The 24,916-nt window shown below is 43.4% G+C and overlaps 1 protein-coding gene across 3 annotated transcripts in view; it reads right to left on the bottom strand.

Moving 5' to 3' along the window:
- Ubp1 (upstream binding protein 1) overlaps positions 1–24,519 on the bottom strand; it is a 44,741-nt gene extending 20,222 nt beyond the window's left edge. The window contains exons 1-5 of one of the 3 annotated variants that reach the window (XM_051140744.1): positions 24,246–24,519; positions 10,518–10,669; positions 6,358–6,434; positions 1,213–1,318; positions 507–613 (exon numbers count right to left, since the gene is read on the bottom strand). In XM_051140744.1, the coding sequence (XP_050996701.1) occupies positions 507–613; positions 1,213–1,318; positions 6,358–6,434; positions 10,518–10,669; positions 24,246–24,358 (555 nt within the window). In that variant the 5' untranslated portion in view covers positions 24,359–24,519. The remainder of the gene's footprint in view (positions 1–506; positions 614–1,212; positions 1,319–6,357; positions 6,435–10,517; positions 10,670–24,245) is intronic. The other 2 variants (XM_051140742.1, XM_051140743.1) reach the window with 2 other exon arrangements.
- Positions 24,520–24,916: the final 397 nt, after the last annotated feature.

Below are 24,916 nucleotides of genomic sequence, written 5' to 3'. Positions count from 1 at the left end.
TTTCTATTCAAAAGAAATGTACATTAGAAAAAAAATAGAAATTTCTATTATTGTAAACACCAGTAATAAAAAATAAAAATTAAAAGCCAGGCATGGTGGCAAACTCCAGACCATCCAAGCCAAGGCTACCTGTCTCAAAACAAACAAATACCAAAAAACAACAACAACCAAAAATAACCCACAGGAGTGGTAGTGCACACCTTTGATCTCAGCACTTGGGAGGCAGAAGCAGGTGGATTGATGTGAGTTTGAGGACAGCCAGGGATATATAGAAAGACCCTGTCTCAAAAAAACAAAGAAAAAAAAGAAAAAAAAAATTTTTTTTAAACCAAATGTCTTTTATGTCTTCATGACTAATCTAGTAAATTAAACTCATTTTGACTGTGTGTATTTTAAAAAACAAGGTATTACATTGTAATTTACTAATAGGAAATATTTTCATGAGATAGAAATTTAATCTTCTAAATGACTGGGCAGTATGCTTCAAACAACATAAAAAGGCAAACCTGAATGAAGGCAGATGTGCGCTTTGCAGGGTCCCACAGAAATTCAACTGCATTTAACTGGCTTGGATTTGTTCTTGTGTCAATTATTCCCACAGACATTGGAATATCTGTATGTTCAAACACAAGTTACAAAAAAAGATGCATCCATTTTAAGTAACTAGAAGACTTACGATTTGAGCCTGGTGTGGTAGCACACCCAAGTAGAGTCCCAGCTATTCGGAGGCTGGGGTACAGGGGGTGGTTTGAGCCTAGGGGTTCAAGCGCAGCCTGGGAAGCATAGTGAAACCCCATTTCAACAAAACAAAAACATCAAAACAAACAAAACTTAAAACTTACTATATTATGCTCTATGGAAATAATTAATCCATGTTGAACTTCCCTTCAACGTTCTCCGTAGTCAACCTTGTCTTCAATATCAAATCCACCTAACAAGAATCACAGTTTCTCCTACCACGGCTCGTATTTCATTTCATTAAGAGTATGATGGGCGGTGCCAACTGAGGTTTAAAATAGCTTCAAACCATACAATTCCTGGTTGAGGTGACTTTGCACAGCTACTTCACTCTTCAGGCATAACACAACTCTCAAGATCAAGATCTACTAACACCGACTGCATCCAAGCACTGATTTTACATGGTGCCAACACATCAATGGACACAGCTACACAGCACCTTTATTTCCACGCTCTTTTGACGGTGACCTGTACCTAAATCGAGAAGTCTGTCTCCTGGGCGATTCCACTTCCAGCCTTCAAGCTGCTGGTGCTCTGTGTACTGTAGCCGCCTGTCATGGAACACCACCCTTATGATGCTCTGTGAAAAAAGGGAGGAAAGTGAGCATTTCAACCACTCAGCTAAAGGTGGCAGCAGCAGCATCCATATTAACCAGTAATAGATGATGCCCATACAAAACCAGAGTCTGCTTTAAATCTGCCTTCCGTGAAGTTGGGCATCATGGCTCACACCTATAATCCCAGCACTTGAAGGCCGAGGCAGGAAGAGTACTTTAAGTTTAAGGCCAGCCTAGGTCACATTTCAAAGCCAACACAGGCTAGATAGTGACATCTTATTTCCAAAATAAGAGAAATTCTGCCTGTGAACTTCTCTATTCTTTTTTTTTTTTTTTTTTTTTTTTTTGGTTTTTCGAGACAGGGTTTCTCTGTGTAGCCTTGGCCATCCTGGACTCACTTTGTAGACCAGGCTGGCCTCGAACTCACAGCAATCCGCCTGCCTCTGCCTCCTGAGTGCTGGGATTAAAGGCATGCGCCACCACGCCCGGCTGAACTTCTCTATTCTTATTTGTTAATTTTTGATTGTTCGAGACAGGGTTTCTCTGTGTAGCCCTGGCTGTCCTGTACTCACTTTGTAGACCAGGCTGGCCTCGAACTCACAGCAATCCACTTGCCACTGCCTCTTTGATTGCTGGGAATACAGGTGTGTGCCACTGCACCTGACTTTTGTTCTATTTGTTAATAACTTTTCTATACCTGATTTATGATACACTTAGTTACCAGGAATTATAGCAAAATTATGTGCAAATTTAAAAGGTATAATTTTATAAAGTAATTCAATATTTATAATTCAAAAATCAATATACATAACCACGAAATTAGTGAGTAGGAATTAATTTCTATGAGAAAATACCAGCTGCCCAAAAGAATTATGAAAGATTAAAAATGTTATAAATATAGATAGATAACCCCAGATACAACAGTAAACTCTATTAACCTTAATACCAACTATAATGACTCATGCCTGCAATTCTAGCAATCTAGAGGCTATCTCAAAAATTATCAACAATGGCTAAGTTTTTTTCTTTTCTTTCTTTTTTGTTTTGTTTTGTTTGAGACAGGGTTTCTCTGTAACCTTGGTTGTGCTGGACTCACTCTGTAGACCAGGCTGGCCTTGAACTCACAGCGATCTGCCTGCCTCTGCCTCCCAGAGTACTGAGATTAAAGATGTGCGCCACTGTGCCCGGCTGGTTAATTTCTTTAGATAGGCAGGTGAGATGGCTCAGAGGGAAGTACTTACCAAATAGCCTAAGATAAATGATGGGAACCCACAAAAAGGTGGAAAGAGAGAACTGACTCCGTAAGATTTTCCTCTAACATACACATACACAACATGGCATACACATACAACTAAATTAAACAAATCAATAAAACCTACAAAGATCATTCTTGCTGGGCCTAGTGATACAGGCCTATGAATCCTACTACTTGGGAGACTGGAGGATTAGGAGTAGGCGGCTAGCATAGGCTATAAGGGAAGCTCAAGGCCATCCTTTGCAACTGAGTGAGGCCTTGTCTCAAAATTTAAACATTAAAAAAAAAAAAAAAAAAAAAAGTAGAGCCAGGCACAACAGCTCACACACATAAGTCCAGCACATATAAAAAGAGAAGAAAGATAATTGCAAGTCTGAGGCTTGAGCTACAGAATGAGTGCCAGGCCACAGAGGCCGCTGAAACGTCAAAGGGTGGTAATGTTGGGAGTGGCTTGAATTAGAAGATACAGAGAACACTGGAAGGGAACTAAATGTTCTGAGTAAAAAGAGACTTCACCTATAGAACTAGCACTAGATAAAGGGGCCAACTACCGCGCCAAGGGAGCAGAGCAGTGCACAGCCACTACTAAGCCAAGGCTATGGGGGCAGAACCTGGTACAAAAGGCACAGGCTAGGCCGAGGCAGTAGGATCAGGAGACAAAGGTCAGTCTAGGCTACAATACTGACTTCAAAGCCATCCTGGGCTATATAAGGAGTCTTACTCCAGACTAGGCTACAAAGTGAGACCCCCATCATCCATAAATAAAAAACACATCAAGTATGTTCAATCAACACACGCAACTTCCGTAGCACCTCTGACAACATACCATTTGAGTACCAGGTGCCTCCAAATTTAAGCTGTATATTCAAAGTTCACAGGGACAATAAATAAAAACTTTAAAAAGATGTGATTCTCAATAAATTCACCCTATAGTCATCTATGCTTTTAATCTTACCCCTCAGGATATAACTGAGTGCATTCTAACATATTCAACAGGAAAAAAAAATCAGTGTATGGTTTATGAACTGAACATGAACTGGAAGGAAAACATCTTTTTTGTTTTGTTTTGTTTTTGTTTTTTTCGAGACAGGGTTTCTCTGTGTAGCCTTGGCCATCCTGGACTCACTTTATAGACCAGGCTGGCCTCGAACTCACAGCAATCCTTCTGCCTTTGTCTCCGAGTGCTGGGATTAAAGGTGTGAGCCACCACGCCTGGCTCTGGAAGGAAAACATCTTAAACTGAGCTCTTTCTCTCTGTGCTCAGTGTCAATATTAACTAGTATGATGTCAGCAGTACAGATCCAACTGGCTGTTTCTTCACTTGAGTTATTTAGTCTGATATATTTCTGTGTGCTTTAATTTGGAAGTAAATCCAAAGTAGTTCAACAACAAGTCAATCTGACAGGCATTTTAACTAGCTTAATGAAATTATTTTAAACACATCTTACCTATCTAGCTATTTCTCAATCAAGTAACTGCCTTAGAAAGCCAATTTCAACAGGTGTGGTGGCACATGCCTTTAATTTTGGCACTTGGGAGGCACAGGCAAGAGGGTCTGAGTTCAAGGCCAGCCTGATCTACAAGAATGAGTTCCAGGGCAGCCATGACTACACAGAGAAATCCCATTGTTTAAAAAAAAAAAAAAAAGCCAATTTTCACTGGTAAATGACATGTGTTTTAGAACTGACTTTTCCGTGCTTTGACAAAAATCCAATCCTAACATTTGGTGTGGATATCAAACATCAACAGTCTTGGATGAAAACCTAAACAAGAGCATGAATTAGTGAACTGTTTAACCCAGCATGCATATGAGGAACATAAGGGGTACGAGGACAAGAGATACAGCTTAGCAGTCACTGCTGAGAACCTGCTCTTGTGGAAAATCCAAGTTCTGTTTCCAGCACTCTCATTCCAGCTACTAGGGATCTTCTGGCCTCTAAAGGTTCTTACACAAGCATGCACGTGCAGTGCACTACACAGACAAACACACATTTAAAAACTCTTGTTAAAACAGAACATATAGGTGAAACAAGGCTGGAAAGCTGTTGGTAACTGTCTTTGCTGACAAGAGAATCTGTCAGGAGAAAGATAGACACACACTACCACATAACAGGCAGCCATTCCTCTCTATTCTGGGTATGTTCAAAGTTTACAAAAAAAAAAAAAAAAAAAAAAGCCCAGCAATTCTGCTCTTAGGAACTCTGAGGCCGGAGGATTGCAAGTTCAAGGCCTGCTTGGTCTACACAGGGAGCTCAAGGCAGCTTATTCAAATAGTTACGAGATTAAAAGTCCAATAGAGTTGCAATTTAGTTCACTGATGAGAGAGTGCTTGCCTAGCATACATGGCACCCTAGGTTCAATTTTCAATACAAAGAGGAAAACAAACAAACCGAACAATCAAAAGGTTTTTAAGACATTCTAACAAATTTGGAGGCTGGAGCTAACTGTCAGTTGGTAGTGTCCCAGTGTGTACACTCTGAGCACAGTGGGACTCACCTAGCATTCTAGCACTCACAGAGACAGACCAGAAATTCAAGGCTACACGATGAACGAGGCCAATCTGGTCTACATGACACCCTGTCCCAAAACATGGACAGTACCATTTTTGGGTCCAGTTTCAAAGGGCTCAACCCAAGACACATCAAATACTCATCAATAAGAACACTTTTTTTTTTTTTTTTGTAAAAGGAGCATGCTACAGTTATCAAATTTAACTTTCACTGAAAAATGCAGTCATATCTCCTCTTTAAAAAATTATCACTGGGAGTAGTGGGGTACATTATATAGCTGAGCTTTGCAGCATCCTGCTGATGATGCTGGTTCTACCTTCCCAACAAGCCTCTTACAGAGCTCACTGCCTTTAGTGCTGTGGTGTGTTTATAGCTATAAGGACTCACTCAAGTGACCCATGTGAGAATGTGTGTATTCCTCATCTGAGGAGCAATCCTCACTGGCCAGACAAGGGCTATGTAGGATGACTGACATCCCCTTTAGATATGTTAGTAGCTAAGCTGAAATTCCAAGTCCTTCTGAAGAAAAATTTAAAAAGTAAAATAAAAGGATGTTTAAAAAATTAATTAGTGTGTTTTCACGCCTAATCAACACAGTGAGTCAAGGACAGCAGGGCTATCACACAGAGAAACCCTGTCTTGAAAAGCCAAAAAAGCAAAAACAAAAAACCAACATGTTGTCAAATTAAAGATTCAGGGTGGTCAGATGGCTCAGCTGGTAAAAGCCTGCAGTGTAAGCCTGACGCCCAGGCTCAACGTCCAGAACACACAACGGAGGCAAAGACAAACTTCCAACTTATCCTCTGGCCTTCCTATATGGCAATGTACACCCTTGTGCACTGTGACCTCTCTCCCCCCAGTAATAAATAAATAAAATCTAAAGAGTTCAGGGTTAGCTGTGGCGATGGGTTTTGCATAACTAAACTAACTTTTTTTTACTGGTTCCTGGTTCCCAACAACTGTAATTTCCATGTTACACACGAGTAAGCAAAATATAGCTTAAAAGGCCCAAACTTTTAAAATAGTCATTTTTCTAAAGAGATATTTTAAAATTTTTATTTAAAAAAGCTTACAGCAATGGCTCAGGGAATTAGGTGCAATTTCCAGAACACACATGGTGGAAGCCGAGAGCCAGCTCCCTGCAGCCTCCAATGGCATGCTGTGGCAGTGGCACACTCACAAGATAGACACACATTTAAAAACAAAAACAAAACAAAAAAGAAACCTCTTGCACAAGAAAGAGCCACTTTACTCAGTCACCACAGTAGCTATTACAATTAAGACAGACTGTCCTTACCTTTACCAACTTTCCACTGATCTCAGGCATATCTCCCATTTTGCGATTATCCAGCATCCGAATTTCATAAGACTGGCCTAATTTAAAGAAATTATGTATCAAAAACAATCCATGTAAAGAACACTACTCCATTCTGCGTAACTTAAGTGGACCTTAGCATATACAGCTAGCTACATGAGAGTATGTATCAGTGCACCATAGAAGCAAATCTCTCTTTTTTTTCCCTGAAAAATCACACCATTCTATCCTCTTAATTACACATGGGAGGTCATCTGTCAGTTTACTCTCACTTGCTAGTCTCCTGAACTGTTTTACTGCACATAGATCTGAGACTAACTTTCTGTTTTTCTGAAATATTAATTTATAGCATGTTTACTTTTACATTAAACTTCATGAGGTTGTAAATATGTTCAGAGCTGTTCAACTATCACCACTACCAGTTCTAGAGTATTTTCATTATCTAAACAGAAGCCCAAACCCAGCAGCAGTCACTTCCTGTGCTCCCAGACACTCACTACTAAAGTCATGGATATAAACAAAAACATAGTATGTGAGGCGTTGGAGACTGATTTCTTTTACTGAATGTAAATTAATGAAAATTTCCCTTTTTATTGCCAGAAAAGATTCTATTGCATGAGCAGACCAAATTTTATTCATCCACTCATCAAATGATGTATATTTTATGTTGTTCCCAATTTTAGGGTGACAACAAATGGTACTGTGAACATGGACAAACCATTTTTTGTATGGACCAACACCAATTTTAAGCTGGAGCCTCTCTGTGTTACTGAATCCAAGTCACATTTGCCCATTGCTTCATTTGTGTATACACACACACACACACACACACACACACACACACACACACACACACACACACACAATTTCTACACACTGGTCTAGAGAATTTTAAAAATTAGGAATATGCTGGAAAAAAAAAAAAAAAAACAAACAGCCAGCACTATGGGAGACAGAGGCAGGGGATCTCTGTGAGTTCGAGGCCAGCTTGGTCTACAGAGTGAGTCCAGGACAGCCAAGGGTAACCAGAGAAACCTTGTCTCGAAAAACAAAAAGAAAGAAAGAAAGAAAGAAAGAAAGAAAGAAAGAAAGAAAGAAAGCTGCTATGATGAACTCATATCCCTACCTACCTTGTGAGTACTCAGACTTTAAAATCCACCTGGCTAAGCCTAAGCATTAAAAAACAAACAAACAAACAAACAAATTCACGGTGTTAGCTGGCCCAGGGAGGCCCAAAGAAAGTTACCCGGGCAGCTGGGCGGTGGTGGCTTTAATCCCAGCAGAGGCAGATGCAGGCGATCACTGTGAGTTCGAGGCCAGCCTAGTCTACAAAGTGAGTCCAGGACAGCCAAGGCTACACAAAGAAACCCTGTCTCAAAAAACCAAAAAGAAAGTCACCCAAGCACTTGTTCCACTATGATGAGCAAATGTGAGGTGGAGAGAGGGGAAAGATGAAGTATGTGGTGGAGAGATAGATGAAAGAGAAAGCAAGGCTGAGGGGTTTCTACACTGTGGAGAAAGGTGGGACTGGAGTGAGGAGCAGGCAGATATGAGGCCACGGTGCAGTCCTGGCCTGGGTGCTGCCAAGGACCATGTCTAGGTCTGTGGTTCTGCTGCAGTTGGAGTCTGCGTTGCTATCTCCACCACTAGTTACCACCTAAAACCAAGCTGACATCTGTGGTCTGTGCTGGGTGGCTGGAGGGGAAGCAAAGAAATGGGGACAGGAGGAAAGGGCTGAGTGAGGAAGTTGATCTGAGTGGTCTGAGCTACTACCTAAGGTCATGCGGACATCCAGGCCCAGGCTGGGGTCATGCCTGGTCCATGGTCTTATGGCAGCCTGGGCCTGTGTAGATGTCCCATGTCACCACCAGATATCTCTTTTGAACTAATTCTATCACAAATGTATTAAGTTTAGATGTAGTATACTGACACTTTATCATCATTTTCTCAATTATTTGACAATTGGGGGGTTTTGTTATTGTTATGTTTACTTTGTGGCAAAAACCATTTATCATCTTACAGAGATTAAATTTTTATCCAAAGTGTTTTCAGCTAAAACCTAAATAAACTTTTAGAAAACATAGAGTGAATATACTGGAGATACACTGGAATGCCAGAAATGAGGCTGGTGGGCATCACTACCTGGTGTCAGGAAACCTGATCGGGGAATGGCTTCCGATGCTCCGGTGGTTACAAGTAATCCAGAATGCAGTAAAGCAGAATAGGTCTCACTCACACCCCCTTCCAAAGACTCAGTCCCCTAGCAAAAAGTAACCCTGCTCAAAAGAGAATCGGTTACTCCAGGCTGGACTAGTTTTTACTCCAGGGTCAAAATCAGGGACCTAACGCTTCTTACAAATGCTCCTCAGACATAACCAACCAAACACAGCTGCAGGTTTATTGCTGTTGTTGATCTAAACACACACCCCCACACACAGAATATTTATTTATTTATTTATTTATTTATTTAGTAAGTATTCTGCCCGCATGTGTGCCTGCAGGTCAGAAGAGGGCATCAGATCTCATTATAGATAGTTGTGAGCACCATGTGGTTGCTGGGGATTGAACTCAGGACCTCTGGAAGAACAGATGGTGCTCTTAACCTCTGAGCCGTCTCTCCAGCCCCACAGTTGCAGTTTTTAAACACGGTACTCATATAGTTTGAAAACAAACTCCTCCTACACAGCTAAGAATTCTTGTTCCAGTTTCTGCTACCTAAGTTACATATAGTTTCCTCTTTCTTTTGTTTTCTTCACATATCCAATGGCAGAGTCCTAATGAATAGCTCCAAGAGGCAGGTGAACAGCGAGCCTAAGGGAAAGCTACTAACAGACAGCAAATCACAACATTAACTCCTGAATACCTGCCAACTCTCCTCTGAACAGTATCCTTCAACAGGTGATGCTGGAGGGCTAGAGGGTACCCAAGCCAGCAGCAATCTGTCAGGAAAAACAAGTTCCTGACAGTGTGGTAACAACCTCAACACTTGGTGGACCTCGAGGAACTCCAGGCTAGCCAGAGAACTTGTCTCAAAAGAGAAGAGAGGGGAGGGGGAGGAGAAGGGGAGAAAGAGAAAGGCAAAGTTCCTGGGTCCTGTCCCAAACCTACTAGGAACCTCGCTCTCAGCCCCCCTGCAACTCAGAAAGCACAAGTACCTGGCCTGTCAATTCCAAATGCATTCAGAACTTCCCTTTGGAACAGGGCCCTGTTCCAGAAAGGCCTTTAGTGGGCCAGGTATAGAGTGAGCACTTACTTTACAAACAGAGCCCTGGGTTGGATCCCAAGCACCTCAACAATAGACAAAACACCTCTTATTAAATAGCTAAAAACTAACCACACCTTTCATTTGTTCCTAAACAATTCTCAGGGTTCCATCCCTAACACCACAGAATTAACCAACAGAATTAAAAAAAAAAAAAAGTTAAATACATATCCTTGCCTCTATGATGTTTCTTCTGAAAATATTAAACCCCAAACAAATTACCATATTTTTCGGACCATAAGACACATCCAGTTTTTAGAGCAGTAAAACAATAAAAACAGTTATCGGACCATAAGGCGCACCCTAATTTCTGCCCCACTTTTCGAGGGGGGCGGGAAGGGAGTGCATCTTATGGTCTGAAAATACGGTACTAAATAAAATTATCTGAGAGTTAAATCTCCAATAACTGAAGCCCAAATAAGTACTATATGTTAAACGCAAAGAGCCTCATGATTGTAAACTCCCTATCAGGGTAATTACTAGTTATTCCTCCATCTTTTTTTTTTTTTTTTTTAAAGACAGGGTCTCAACTCTGTAGCTTTGGGACTCACTGTATAGACCAGAATGGCCTCAAACTCAGAGCTCTGCCTCTGCCTCCCAAGTGCTGGGCTTAAAAACATGTGCCACCAAGCCATAAATATAAAGCCTAAAACCTACTGTTCAGTGAAGTGAAGATTCCATTTAATTTCATATACGTGAAAGGGCTATTTATGTATAACACTGTTGGCTCACAGAAAAAGTCCTATAGTTTTTGCTAAGCTTGTACAATTGAAGGACCTAATTCTTAATTATCACTGGCTCTATATGTTACAATACCAAAACATTACTTTTAAGATCTTTGTAGAGTTTTACATGTCAGTATCCGACCAACCATACTAACCTTGGTTCAAGTACGTGAGTGTCTCATCATGCAGTTTCACAGCTGGTGAAGTCGCAGCACACATTACATATTGAAAGGGGGGGTGCTTGGCCTCATCGTCCAAGGAAAGGCTGGAATCTTCTTGCTTGAAAATGGGCAATGCCAATACATCACTGAAAAACAGAACATCAGAACTGACCTTCCTTTGTGTCTCGGGCACTTGAAAGTATCTAAACGTAATCCAGGGTTGTCACCACTCATCCACTGCTGAAGGTGGGACCTAAAGCTGTACATGCTAGGCAGCCAATGCATTATTTCACTGAAAACTTAAGAGATGTTTTATAGAGTGAAACTATTAATGCTAATCTCGTTCGTCTAAAAGATACTATAAGTTATCCATTTTGTAATGAGAGCACATGAAGAACACGGTAAAATAATAGCTGTAGCGTGTAGTTCAGTGGAGACACTTGCCTAACCTGCCAGGGACCTAGGCTTAACCCCCAACACCACCACAACAATAATCATCTGGAAATTTTTTTCTTTTAAAATCAGTAAACTGGCCAAGTATAGTGGTATAGGTCTTTAATCCCAGCCAAGGAGTCAGAGGCAGGTGGATCTCTGTGAGTTCAAGGCCTATGTAACAAGTTCCAGATTTGCAAAGTTACACATTGAGACTGTCTCCAAATAAATAAAACAGTAAGCACTGGCTAGGGATATAGCTCAGTCGGAAGAGCTTGAGCTGCATGACACCCTGTTCCAATCAAGTAAAAAATAAAACTGCAGATGACCTTTATTTAAAAAATAAAAAAAAGTAAATTCAGAGTGCATAGCTACCTGTTTTGAAAGGAAGGAACTAAGACTGCTGCCAGAAGACAGTCACACTAGCATCATGGAATCACAAAGAAGAACCAAATAAAATGGCGCTTAAGAAAAACACTCCCGACGGAGACCTGCTACAGCTGAGAACATAAAATTTCTCATCTAGTCCAAAACAAGGACTGAAAAGCAAACTGGCAGTAGAAACAGCAACTCCTTCTCTCTTAGGAGTAACTTGTATCCGAGGGTCCCCTGAGACTACCTACCACAGCGGCTTTGTAGCTGAGCAGGGCAGGGCTTGGGGGCTATGCTGGTGTTTAGCAGCGTCACTAAATAACAGTAAGCAATCTTTTAACAATGTTCAATTCCTTTTTTCTTTTTGCATACTGATAGCCATGCAATCACTACTAGTATCTAATTCTAAAACATTTTCCTCCTCAAAAAGAAATCACTTATTATTAGCCAGGCATACACCTGTAACCCCAGCACTCAAAGAGACAGAGGCAGGCAGATCTCTGTGAGTTTCCAGGACAGCCAGGACTACACACAGAGAAACCCTGTCTTGAAAAACAAAACAATAACAACAAGTCTTTTATTAATCTCAGCTCTTAGGAGAATAGACAGTTTGATGCCAGCCTGGATTATATGATGAGGTTTTTCTTTAAAAAAAAAAAAAAAAAAGGCCATAGTGGCATGTGCCTTTAATATCAGCAGCGTTGGAGGGACAGAGGCAAGTGAATTTCTGTGAGTTTGAGGTAAACCTGGTCTACAAAGCAAGTTTGAAGGCAGCCAGGGCTACACAGAAGAACCCTGTCTCAAAAGACCAAACAACAACAAAAAGAGGGGGGCTAAGAATGTGGCTCAGGTGGTAGAGTGCTTGCTTACTATGCTTTGAAGTCTGGCTTCCATCTCCAGCACCACTCAAATCAGATATGGTGGCTCCCACTTGTAATCCCTGAAGTTCAAGGTCAGCCTTACTACAGAGCCAGTTTGAGGTCAGCCTGAGCTACAAAAGACCCTGCCTCAAAGGGGGAAAAATAGATGCCCATAGCCAACAGTAATGACTCACTGTTCTTTCTGCTCCACCCCCATTATCCCATCACTGGCCTCCATTCTGCCTCTACTAACTTGCTGATTCTAGACAGTTAATGCAAATGGAGTCATCAGTTATATACAGTCTCCTACGATGGGCCTGTTGCACTTAGCATTTTGTGGGGTCTATCTGTGGTTCAGCAAGAACCAGAACTTCTCTCCTTTATACAACTTTGCTTTATTACATGGGCACACACATTCTGCATCTGTTCTGATGACATGGGGCTTCTTCGCTGTTCCAGCTATGAATAATGCTGGGAATGTCCTTATGTTTCTGTGTAGATATGACTCAGTTCTCTGACTTTGAACCTTAGCAGAGTCCTCATGGCCAAACAGCTTTCCTGAGCAGCTATAGCACATGCCCACCATTAAAACAGGGAGGATTTAAAAAAAAAAAAAAAAAAAGATTTTATTTTTATGAGTGTTTTTGCCTGTATGTATGTATATATGTGTGTATGTATGTATGTACGTGTGTGTGCACCATATGCATGTTTGGTGCCCATGGAAGCCAGAAGAGAGCATTAGATCCCTTGGAACTGGCATTGTAAGCCACCACATGCACCACGAGGGTGCTAGGAACAGAATCCCTAGGTCCTCTGTAAATGTAGCAAGTACTCTCTCCAGCCCCTTTGTGGTTTTGTTTTGTTTGTTTTTTACCAAGGCTTTCATATAGCCCAGGCTAGCTTCAAAGTAACTATGTAGCCAAGGAATTCCCATGAACTGATTCTCCTACCTCTATCTCCCAAATGCTGGGATTACAGGCCCGTACCACCGTTACTTGTGATGCTAAATGTTTCTTAAACTTAACTAAAAATAAAATGTGGGGCATGGTGGCAGCTTGATCTACATAACTCCAGGCCAGCCAGGCTATATAATAAGACCTTGCTTCAAAAAGGGGCTGGGGCTGGGGCGCAATAGCAGAACATTTGCCTAGCATTTACAAGGCCCTGGGTTCAATCCCTGATAAAAGAGGATAGAGAGCAGAGCAGGGAACGCTAGTGATCACAGCATTGAGGCAAGATCACCCCAAGTTTGAGGATAGTCTGGGCAGTGAGACCATGTATCCCAAAAGAAAGAGAAGAGGCTGGAAAGATATTCTGTGGTTAAGTACTTCTTGCTCTTGTATAGGATTTGGGTTTGGTTCCCAGCATCCACATAGCAGCTGATAGCTGTTTATAACTTTCTTTGACTCACACAACACATACATGCACAGACACACAGAAATAGTAATAAAAATATTCTTGATGAAAAAGTTCCAGTCAACACAGCAAACGTCAGAAATTAGATCATCTTATTCCCCTAAACCCTCTACTTGCTTTCAACCAGGATCCTAACAAAATCACACAAAGCCCATTCCGAGTGCTCCTCATCCTCAGCAGGCCCTGGGCACACTCACCTCTCCACATGCCTTTTTCAGGGCCATTTCGTGGCTCTGTTCTTCTACAGAACATGCCAACGGCTTACCTCAGTCAGGGTTAGCAGCAGGCTGCTATGCATGCCCGCTATGCTGCTAACACAGAGAGCTGACAGGTTTGTGCTCTTCCTAGCCTAACCACGTCCAAAGCTGCTTCTTCACTGTCATCTAATACAAAGGAGCCAAAAATACTTGCTGAATCAATAAAACACTTACAAGTCAAGATTTCCTATGTTGAGCCATATGAAAAGTACTAACCCTTAATGGTCTTTGTAATTCCAGAAATGAAGAGTCTTTTGAATGTTAAAGACAGACTCTTTTTAAATTAATTTTATTTTATGTGTATGGATATTTTGCCTGCATGTATGTTTGTGTACCATGTGCATGTCTGGTGCAAATAGAGGCCAGAAGAAGACATCGGATCCCCTGGGACTGGAGTTATAGGTGGTTGTGAGCTACCATGTAGATTCTAGAAATGGAACCTGGGTCCTCTGGAAGAGCAGCCAGTGCTCTTAACCCTTAAGACATCTCTCCAGCCCAGGACAGATTCTTAAATGGAACTAAAGTAAGTAAATTTCATTTTTAAAAACTGACAAATAATACATATATATGGGACATTACATGATATTTCAAACAAGTGGAACATTTTTGAGTGAAACACACATGAATGATCCAACAGATTTGATCCTACAATGTATCTACTGCATAGCCTCAAAATGCACACAACCCAGATAAAACTCTTGATGAGAAAAGTTGAACCATCTACACAGTTTAGTACTGAAGTTGGGCACAGTGGTGCATGCCTGCCATCATCCCAGCAGATTCAGGGTCAAGAGTTCAAAGTTATCCTAGGCTACATGTGGAGATGAAAACCAGCCTGGGCTACAGGAGATTCTGTCTCACAAGACAAATATGATGGGTGTGGTGGTGCACACCTGTAACCCAGCACTAGAGGTGTCAGGAATCCAAGGTCAGCCTTGACTACATCTGAGTTTCAGTTCCCTCTGAGCTGTACAAGACCTTGTCTTAAGAAAAAAAGAAGCCATGCAATGGTGACATACGCCTTTAATCCCAGCACTTGGGAGGCACAGGCAGGCCGTTGTGAGTTCCAGGCCAGCCTGGTCTACAAAGTGAGTCCAGGACAGTCAAGGCTATACAGAGAAACCCTATCTCGAAAAAACAAACAAACAACAACAACACACACACACACACACACACACACACACCCCAAGCCTGATATGATGACTATATGAAGAACTGTAAGAACACCTAAAAGCCCAGCAGCGCATGCTGCCTTCCAGGAGGATGGCTGGGCCCCGCATGCAGCGGGGTGTTACATCTCCTTTCATAGCTTTGAACACACCTATAGCAATGGATTAGATTTCAAAAATAAGCTAAAATTTGATGCCTTCTTAGTGAGAAACTATGTAATGAAAACACACTTGGAAGGTGAAATTCTGAAGAATTCAAAAGCCCCAGGGCTGGCTAAATGACTCATCCAGGAAAGGCTCCTGCCACATAAAGCCTAGTGATCAGCCACTAGGACCCCAGGACCCACATGGTGAAACAACAGGGCCAACTCCAACAAGTTTCTTCTGATTTTCATATGTGTGCTATGGCATGCATATGCATATCTTCATTCACACACATGGTAATAAATAAAATGTGATATTTTTTCAAAAAATTCAAAAGATAAGAATAAAACCAAGACGGAAATAACATGGAGGTCTGAACTAACAGAGCAGTCTATAATTAATTCTGCCCCACAAAGAACATGACAGCAAGTATCTGAGGTAGATCATCAACTCAAGGCCAAGACTACTGAGAGCTCCAGGCCAGCAAATGGGGAAGGGTTCTATAATATCACATGTTCTCTTTTTTAAAAAAAGGTTTATTTATGTAGTGTGTATGTGCACACGCCCAAGCATGAATTGTATGTATGTAGAATTGTGTGTGCCAGAAGAGAGCACTGGATCCTTTGCAACTGGGGTTATAGGTGGTTATCTGAACACTGGCTGGTCTGCACTTAATTAGCATTAAGTGCTCTTAACTGCTGAGCTTTCTCTCCAACCTCAATATTCTCCTTACACAAGGCTGACATACAAGCAAAGTTCAAAATCTTTGAGCAAGCCTGGAACACAAAGCAGCTTTTACCAAAGGGTACCATTCCAGCCTGAAGATAGAACCATAACACTGTGATGGTTTTGGCTACCGTATGGGTCTAAAACACTCCCACTGCCAAATGAACTGGAGAGCTAAGAGTCTGAGAGCAAAGATAAAGGACAGCAAGCTCCTGCAAGGATGCCTATCACAGTAGTTTCTCCAGATGCTCCAAGAAACTGCTCAATGTGGACTTAAGGAGGACCTAACCAGGTAGGAAGACCCTCCTGGAGTTTGACAAGCATCAAATTATTCCAGGTAACTCCACAATGCCAAGACTCAAAAATAACTGAGCATAAAAGGACAAACAACACTCTAGGAATAAGAACCCAAAGTGAAAACAACAGATGGCTAACACCCAGTCAGACTCCGTCTGCTGCAGTCCCCAGCTCTTCTACCTCTGCTGCAGAGAATAGAGGCCTCACAACCACTCGTTGCACACTTCTCACTAACTGGAATCTTGTTAGTCTAAGCTAAGGAGAAGCACTTGTGAGAGATTTCAGATGAGGCAGGTGCAAGGCAGGAAACACACAGGCCTCAGAGAGCTGGATGCTCAGCCAGCAGGAGCCCCTGCCCCAGCTATCTCAGCACCTCTACCAGAAAACACCTCAGTGGTTTTCATTTTCCTAATTGGATATAGAAATGATTCAGATGTCGAACACTAAAATTATCAGACCCAAATTATGAAATCATGCTTACCTAGCTTGAAGAAATAAAAAAGACAGGTCTGGAAAGATGTACAGGGAACAGGAGATTTCAAGTGTAGCAAACGCGAAAGGGAGCACACAGAATTCTCAGAACAGGAATTAAGATGACCCAAATTAAGAACTCAGGTTGAACGGCAGCTCTAAGTAACTGGAAACTTAGAAAAACAGAATGAAGAAAAAGAAGTTATCTAGAGATGGCACAGAGGGGTAGTGGGGAATGAGAAATATGAAGGAGAAGAGAAAAAAGATTGCAGACTTTCTTTTCTTAATAATGAGATTAAGAGCCAAGTGGTGGTGGCGCGTGCCTTTAATCCCAGCACTGGGAGGCAGAGACAGGCAGATCTCTGTGAGTTCCAGGCCAGCCTGGTCTACAAAGCAAGTCCAGCACAGCCAAGGCTACACAGAGAAACCCTGTCTCGAAAAACAAAACAAAACAAAACAAAGAAAGAACAGGGGATTGAAACAGGGTCTCACCATGTAGCTCTGGCTCTCCTGGAACTCACTATGTAGATCAGGCTGAACTCACTATGTAGATCAGGCTGACCTCACAGAAACTGGCCAGCCTCTGCACCTTCAGTGCTGGGATTAAAGATGGGTGCTCACGCCTGACCAAGACTGCACATTACCACCTCCTGTTCTAGCCAGAAGCAAGACTGCTGCAGCAGGGCAACATCTGAAGAGAAAAAGGCTGAGCAAATGCCAAACTTGACAACCCAAATAACCAAAGTAGGATAAACACAAAATGACCCACCTCAGCTCAGACAACACTAAGTTCTGAGTATGTGCAGAGTTGTTTTTGTCACTCAACATGAAGTAAGGGAGTCAGTCACCCGGACACAAAGGAAGCACACTAAGGTGGGAAGCCCTCCAGGAAAGCAGTGGCGGTGGGGCAGGGGTATGGTCACTAACCACTGAGCAGCTTGAAGCCAAGACTCAGCTAGGACCATAAGTCAATCACAACTAAGATAATCTGGGTATTCCCATGTCCCTGAAATAAATTACAGGTATAAACATTCTCACTGAAAAAGAGCTGAAAGTTCAAATCCAGAATTCACTCTATGTGAACTTCACAAAACTTTTTCCTGTCTTGAGAGAAGGTCTCAGGTAGCTCAGGATGACCTCGAATTCACTAAGTAGGCAAAGATGGTCCTAAACTGCCTCCACTCCTAAGTACTACTAGGATTTCAGGTGTGTGTCATCACGACTGGCTTCAACCTTTGAATAAATAGCCCCACACAGGCTATAGAATGAGATTCTACGAAAAACAAGGCCAGGTGAAATTGCTCATCTGGTAGAGGAACTTGTTGACAAAGTTAGGAACACAACGTAGAAGGAAAAAACAGAATCTTAAAAGCTGTCCTCTGACTCCTACATATGTGCAGTAGCAAGTACAGACAGACAGACAGACAGACAGACACACACACACACAGACACACACACACCCTGCACACACTTTCTAGTAAAATGCGGTAAAAAGAGAGCTGGAGAGATGGCTCATGGTTAAGAACTTGTTGCTCAAAAAAGGAGAGGAGAGCAGGGGAAGGGAGGGGAGGAGAGGGGAAGGGAAGAGGGGGGAAAAAACCCACTTGTTGTTCTTTAAAAAGCCCTGGGTTTGGTTTCCAGTACCCACACAAGGTGGTACACACATCCATAACCCCAGTTGCAGGAAATCTGACACCTTCTGGTCTCCTTGTGTCCCTGGCTCAAATATGGTGCACAGACACGCATGCAGGCAAACACTCATACACATGTAAAATAACTGCTTTAAAATATTCTTAAAAAGACAAGAACGCTAAAAGCTAATGTTTTCTAAGAACAGAGACAAGACAGTTTATGAAAATTTAAAAACATTCTCTATAAAATCAGTAAGATAACGAAGGGTTCCAGCTTTTGGTGTCTTTGGCCAACATTTCACTGAAACCATTTCACACGTCACGAAGAGGGAGACAGAAGGAAATATTAGAACTACAGGAAAAACAAATCCATCACCATTTAAAGACACTATCAAGGCCACGCGGAGGTGGCACACGCCTTTAATCCCAGCACTTGGGAAGCAGAGGCTGGTGGGTCGCTTTGAGTTCCAGGCCAGCCAGCCTGGTCTACAAAGCGAGTCCAGGACAGCCAGGGCTACACAGAGAAACCCTGTCTTGAAAAACAAAACAAACAAACAAATAAAGACACTGTCTAGCTATGCAGAAAACATGAGATCCTATATCTTAGAATGAAATAAAATTATCAGACTTGTAACAAGCAAGGTAGGGGTAACACAACAACATAAGTTCTAACCAAGCCGCGAGCTTCTACATGAGGACTGCACAAGTTTAAGGCTAGCCTAAGCTACATAGTTAACTTGAGACCACCATGGGCTATGGCATGGACTATGTAAGAAAACCTCACTCAAAAAGCAACGCAACACACCACCACCCAAATGATTCTCAGACCACTTTCCTCCTGTTGAGATCCCACTCTGTCTATGTTGAGACTGCTCACACACTATCATATCAGGAGGATGCTTAAGAAGGTGATGGAAAGGACCAGAGGCCAGTCCTCATCTGGATCTGCAAACTCCCGCTGTCTTTGAGGGACACTCTGCAGGCTACTCTACTTCTCTGGGCTCTAATAATTGGTGAAGTTGAGGGAAAGATCTTACAAATGGGTGAGACAGAAAGAGACATCATTTAACCTGAAAAGGTATGATTACTCAGACCTGGATATAGAACAGAAATGTTCTCAAAATTGCCAGTGGAGACTGGCAAGATGACTTAGCTGGTCTTGTGGCCAGGCCTGACAACCCAAGCTCCATTCCTGAAACACCTGGTGGAAGGAGAGAACCCAAACGCTGTTTTCTGATCTTTACACCAAGCATGCCCTATGGTACGCAAATACAAAAAAAATAAGTTTAATTTTTTTTTTCGAGACAGGGTCTCTCTGTGTAGCCTTGGCTGTCCTGGACTCGCTTTGTAGACCAGGCTAGCCTCAAACTCACAGGAATCCACTTGCCCCTGCCTCCCGAGTGCTGGAATTAAAGGCATGGGCATAAATGTAATTTTTAAAATTACAAATTTAACAAATGGAGCTCATCATTCAAGGCAAAAAAATTGACAATAAGTTACAGTAATAAACTCTAGGTCTCCACCATGTGCAGACAGCTATATTAAAGAATAAAACTTCTTGATACTGTGTAACTTAAAAATGTCAAAATGTTACTGAGCACAGTAGCACATAGCTGTAACCCAGCTCTCTGAAGCAGGAGTATGGAGAGTCCCAGCTAAAAGGGCTAAATAGACTCTGCCTCAAAACAACAACAACAACAACAGAAAACACCGAAATGTGATGGTTTTAGATTCTACATGTCAGCAGAGCTTTAGGAGACTGTCACTAGGCCACTCAGTGGATAAAGGCATTTGCTGCCAATCCTGACAAGCTGAGTTTAACCTGCAGAACCTATGTGGTGATAAAAGGAGACAACTGACAAAAGCAAGCTGTCCATTCTCTGACCTCCACCCTAGAGTTGTACACACAGACACAGACACACACACACACACACACACTGAATAAATAACATTTTAAAAAGTTATTTATTTTATCAGGGCTGCCTTTAATTCCAGAAATTGGGAGGCAGAGGCAGACAGATCTCTGCAAGTTCGAGGCTGGCCTGGTCTACCGAGTAAGTTCCAGGACAACCAGAGCTACACTTTAAAATGCTGTCTTGGGGGGAAAAGTTATTTATTTTATGTGTATGGCTGTTTTACTTCATATCTGTCTGTCTATGCACCACATGCTTGCCTGGTGTCCGAGAAAGCCATAAGAGGGATGTGCATCCCTTGAGACTGGAGTTAAAGACAGTTGTAAGCTGCATGTAAATGCTTAGAATTGAACCTGAGTCCTCTGGAAGAACAGCCAGTAGTGCTCTTAACAACTGAGCCATCTTTACAACCTAGTAAGTTTTTTCATAAGTAATCTACCACTTGTCAAATGTTGGTAAGTTCTAAAAAGAATATTCACAAACTATCTGAAAAGGGTTTCTATATACACTTGCCTTTTCTAAGCACTGTTCTATGTGAGGCTGATTTTCTTTATTTGTATCAGGTAAGCAAATTAAGTTTTACAAAAAAAGGAATTTCACTCTTATGGCTAAGTTTTGTTTTGCAAAATAGTTTTTGGTTTAGAAAAAAAAGGGTAACACAAATGGTTTGTAATCATTTTATCAATCAGTAAGGGCTAGCTTTCTTTCTTTTCTTTTCCTCCCTCCCTCCCTCCCTCCCCGACCCCGTCTCTCAAGCTGGCCTAGAACTTGCTATATAGTCCAGAATAGCCTTGAGTTTCTGATGTTTCCATCTACACGTGATGTGTGTAACACTGTGCCAACTTTGAGGCAGTGTAGGGACTGAACCTAGGGCTTCATGCATGCCAGGCAAGCACTCTTAAGAATTCAGCTATACCCCCCAGCCTAGAATTGATACTGTAATGAAAAAAGTTAAGATTTATGTATGACTTGGTTCATTTCAAAGGGAATCTGAACTTACAAGTCTGGCCACAGAACACATATCTGCAAAATGAGAATCAGACTCCTTCCCACAGAAAGAGAAGCAAAGGGAATACCAAAAAGTGGCCTAAACACAGTTCCAATGTTACATTATTTAATAAAACATATTTAAGGCCATACATCTGAAGAAAACCAGTTCTCCAATTCTTTCAAGGTATCATCCACAAAAAAACTAAGAAAAGTACCTCCTGAAACAAATTTTAGGAATAAAACTGCAGTATTTGGAAAGCAGAAGCAGGTCTCAAGTTTGAGGCCAGCCTGGACTATACTGTAAGCTCCAAGACAACCTAAAACAACAGTCTAAATAAGGCAGAAGACATAGTTCAACTGATACTGTGCTTGGCCCACTACCATGCACAAAGACCTGTATTCAAGGCAGCACTACACAGAACAGGAGGTGGTTCACACCTATAATTCAAGTTCTCCGGAGGATCAGAAGTTCAAAGTTATCCTCAGATACTCAGTGAGTTCAAAGCCTGTATGGGCTAATGAGACCCTTCTCAAAAAAAGAAAGAAAGAAAGAAAAGAGAAAAAGAAAAAAAAAAACAACAACAAAAAGAAAACAAAACTTTTAATACTTTTGCCTTACTAGGTACAGTGGCTTATTCCTATATAATTCCAGCACTCAGGATCTATTCAAGGCAAGCCTAGGGTACACAGTGAGTCCCAGGACAGCCTGGACTGCATAGTGAGCCCTCATCTCAAAAAAATAGAAAGAAGGAAAAAGGACCTAGTAAACTCAAGGCCTTGGGTTAAATTCCCAGAACCCTGAGGTTAGAGGCAGAATACATTTTGTTTTAAGATATCCAAATAAAGCAAATATAGTTTAAAGAAAACTGGAAAGCAGCTTGCACTTAATTATAAAAGTTAGCATAAGCGTGCCTGCAACATGCGTGTGCTAAGAGGACAACTTGCAGAAGTCAGTTCTCTCCTTCCATCATCTATGTCCTAGGGCTAGAACTCATGTCACAAGCTTGGTGGCAGGCGACTTTACCTGCTGAGCCATCTCTGCAGCCCACCAAACCAAATTTCTATCAAGATTTTCCCAAAAGTTCAAGTATACTTCTTGAGCTGCCCGAGCACGCGCGCGAGCACACACACACACACACAAGTGATCTCAGGTGATCTCCCTGCCTCAGCCTCCCAAGTCTTAAAATTACAGCTATTAGTTTGCTTCCTAGTTCCTATGCAGAAGAAGCAGACTGCTCCAGGGGACTCCTGGTAAATGGGGAGAGAAACAGCAAATCAGGTAGTTCTGCAGAACCCTAATGCCCTTCAGACATTCTGCTTGTCAGCTCAATTTTGTAATGTCTCATATATGAAAATTCCAAATCAAAGGTCTTGAAGGCACAAGAGGCAAACTCTTATTGATTTCTCATAACCCAATTATACATGAACAAATAAACAAGCCCCCCTCAAAAACTAATATTCACTTTCTGAGACCCTGGACATTTTAGATTTAATGGCACAGCCAGAAACACTTAAGGGAGAAGGTTTTCCCAAGTGGAGTATCATAAATGAAAACCACAAAGATGCCTGACTTGAGAATACAACCAAGGGGAGGCTATTACCAAGGACGGGGTTCCTTTTCAGAGAAATAACCCTAAACACAAATTAGCCAAGTTGGCAGAATCACCAGAAAACAAACAACAACAACAAAAAACCCAATCGCAGATTCATGGAAGACCCTAGAAACAAGCCAAGTTCTAAAAACTACCAATAAGCAAGCTTTCCAGCAGCCCCATGTTGTGCTCTCAAGCAGACAAGGGCACTAATTGGAGGTTTTCCACAGAAAAGCCTCCTCTTCAGTACTTCTCTCTGGGCCACATGGAGACTTTCAGTAGCTCAATTTCCTCACCAACCAAGACAGTTGTTCTGGAAAACAATCCACCTCATCCAAAACCCTCTAGTTACACAACTGGAGAGAAAGGAGGTGCCAAGTTGAGGGAGGCGAGCAGAGACCAAATCAGGGTCAGATGCTAGCGGCTTAATTCTCAGTTTAGTATGCTTTCCACCTTTCCATGGGCCAAGAAACCTCTCGACTGTTCTGAGTTCTGTGTAGGCCAGAGCTAAGCCAAACTCCTTCAGGGATGAGCCTGGGCTGGACTACTCCAGACCAGCTCTGACCCAGGCCATTTCTCGTGGGGTATTAATGCTTCCGCCCTCCCCTGGGTGGCAGGAAGATAGGAGTACTGGGAAACGGCACTTGGCCCTGCGCATCGCACACAGGTGGTGTGCTTTAAACTTAATTCACTTAATTCTACACCAATTTCAAAGACCACTCAGTGTTTTGGTTCCTAGGATAAACTATACACTACTACACAAGTCATATTCCAATATCAAAGCAAAGAGCTTCTGAGCCACGAAGAAGTCTTCAACTCTTTCGGGGATCAGGGACACACACACACACACACACACACACACACACACACACACACACACTTGGCCCCTATCTGTTTCCAACTCTCCCAATTACACAAAACGGAACAGCTGCTGGTGCAGACAGCAGTGACTAAACTATTGTTTGTGGCACAATCTTAAAAACCCTCTGCAACAGGAAACAGCCTGAGGGGAGTCACTCTGAGAATAAAGAAACCAAGTCAAGGGCCCAACTTCATTCGCAGACAATCAGGAGACTATACAAGCAAGTCAATGCGCTCGCCAGCCCTCGGGGCTCCTTTCGCTCACAATATAACTTACTATTCTAAAGTCAAGCGGCTGAAATCCATGGGCCACGCTAGCACGCACCGTAGGAAAGGCTGCAGCTCTCCCATTAGAAGCGGCGCCTTTTGTACAGCCTATGCCAGCTAAAAGGACTCGTAAATCACTTGAGAAGGAAGCTCCTTTCTCTCCTGTGACCCAACCTCAACAGCCACGGCCGCTTCCCGGGCTGCCGCGGCGGGGTCCACCGCCAGCCACCCCGCGTCGGGCCCCCCAGACCACCGCGCCACGCGGCAGGACCCCGACCCCGCGGCCCAGGCCCCGCCCGACGGAGGCAGCCGCGCGCCCCTTACCTCATGCTGTAGGCGCCGGCGCCCAGCTCCTGCCCGATGCCGGACAGGCTGGAGTCGAAGTCGTGCACCAGCCCGGACTCGATCACCTCGTCCATACTGAGCACCCAGGCCATCTTCCGGCCTCGCCGCCGCCCCGCGCAGCGCGGCCTCCGGGTCCGGGGCGAAGGCGCCCGAGCTCCGCGGGCGCGTCCTGAGGGAGGACGCGGGTGAAGCCTCCGGCGGCGCGGCGAGTGGTCACCAGCGGCGGCCCGGGACGCGGCTGAGACGAGAGCGGCCGAGGCCCAGCTGTCAGGGCACAGCGCGCCGGCCAGCAGCTGCAGCGGGAGCGACCGGGCCGCGGGCCGCGCCGCCCTCCCGCGGCCGCCGGCCCCGCGCCTCATGCCGCCGCCCGCCCCCGGCGCCGCTCCCGCGGCCGCCGCCCGCCCCGCCCCACGGCCCTGGCTCGCATCCCCCCGGCACGCCCGTCTCCCACTCCCGGGCCGCGCCCCCCCGGCCCTCTGCCCGCCCGCCCAGGCTCCAGCGCCCTTTCGCCCCGGCCAACCCCGCCGCCGCCGCCGCTCCACCGGCCCGGACGCAGCTTCGATGCGGCTCCAGCTCGGGCTCGCTCGCCGCTTCCGTCTCCTCCTCCGGCCCCGCCCCGGCCCCGCCCCCGCGGCCGCTCCCCTCCCAGG

This window comes from Acomys russatus, chromosome 32 (assembly GCF_903995435.1).
Source record: "Acomys russatus chromosome 32, mAcoRus1.1, whole genome shotgun sequence".
NCBI lineage: Eukaryota > Metazoa > Chordata > Mammalia > Rodentia > Muridae > Acomys > Acomys russatus.
This window is presented reverse-complemented; position numbering and strand designations above follow the sequence as displayed.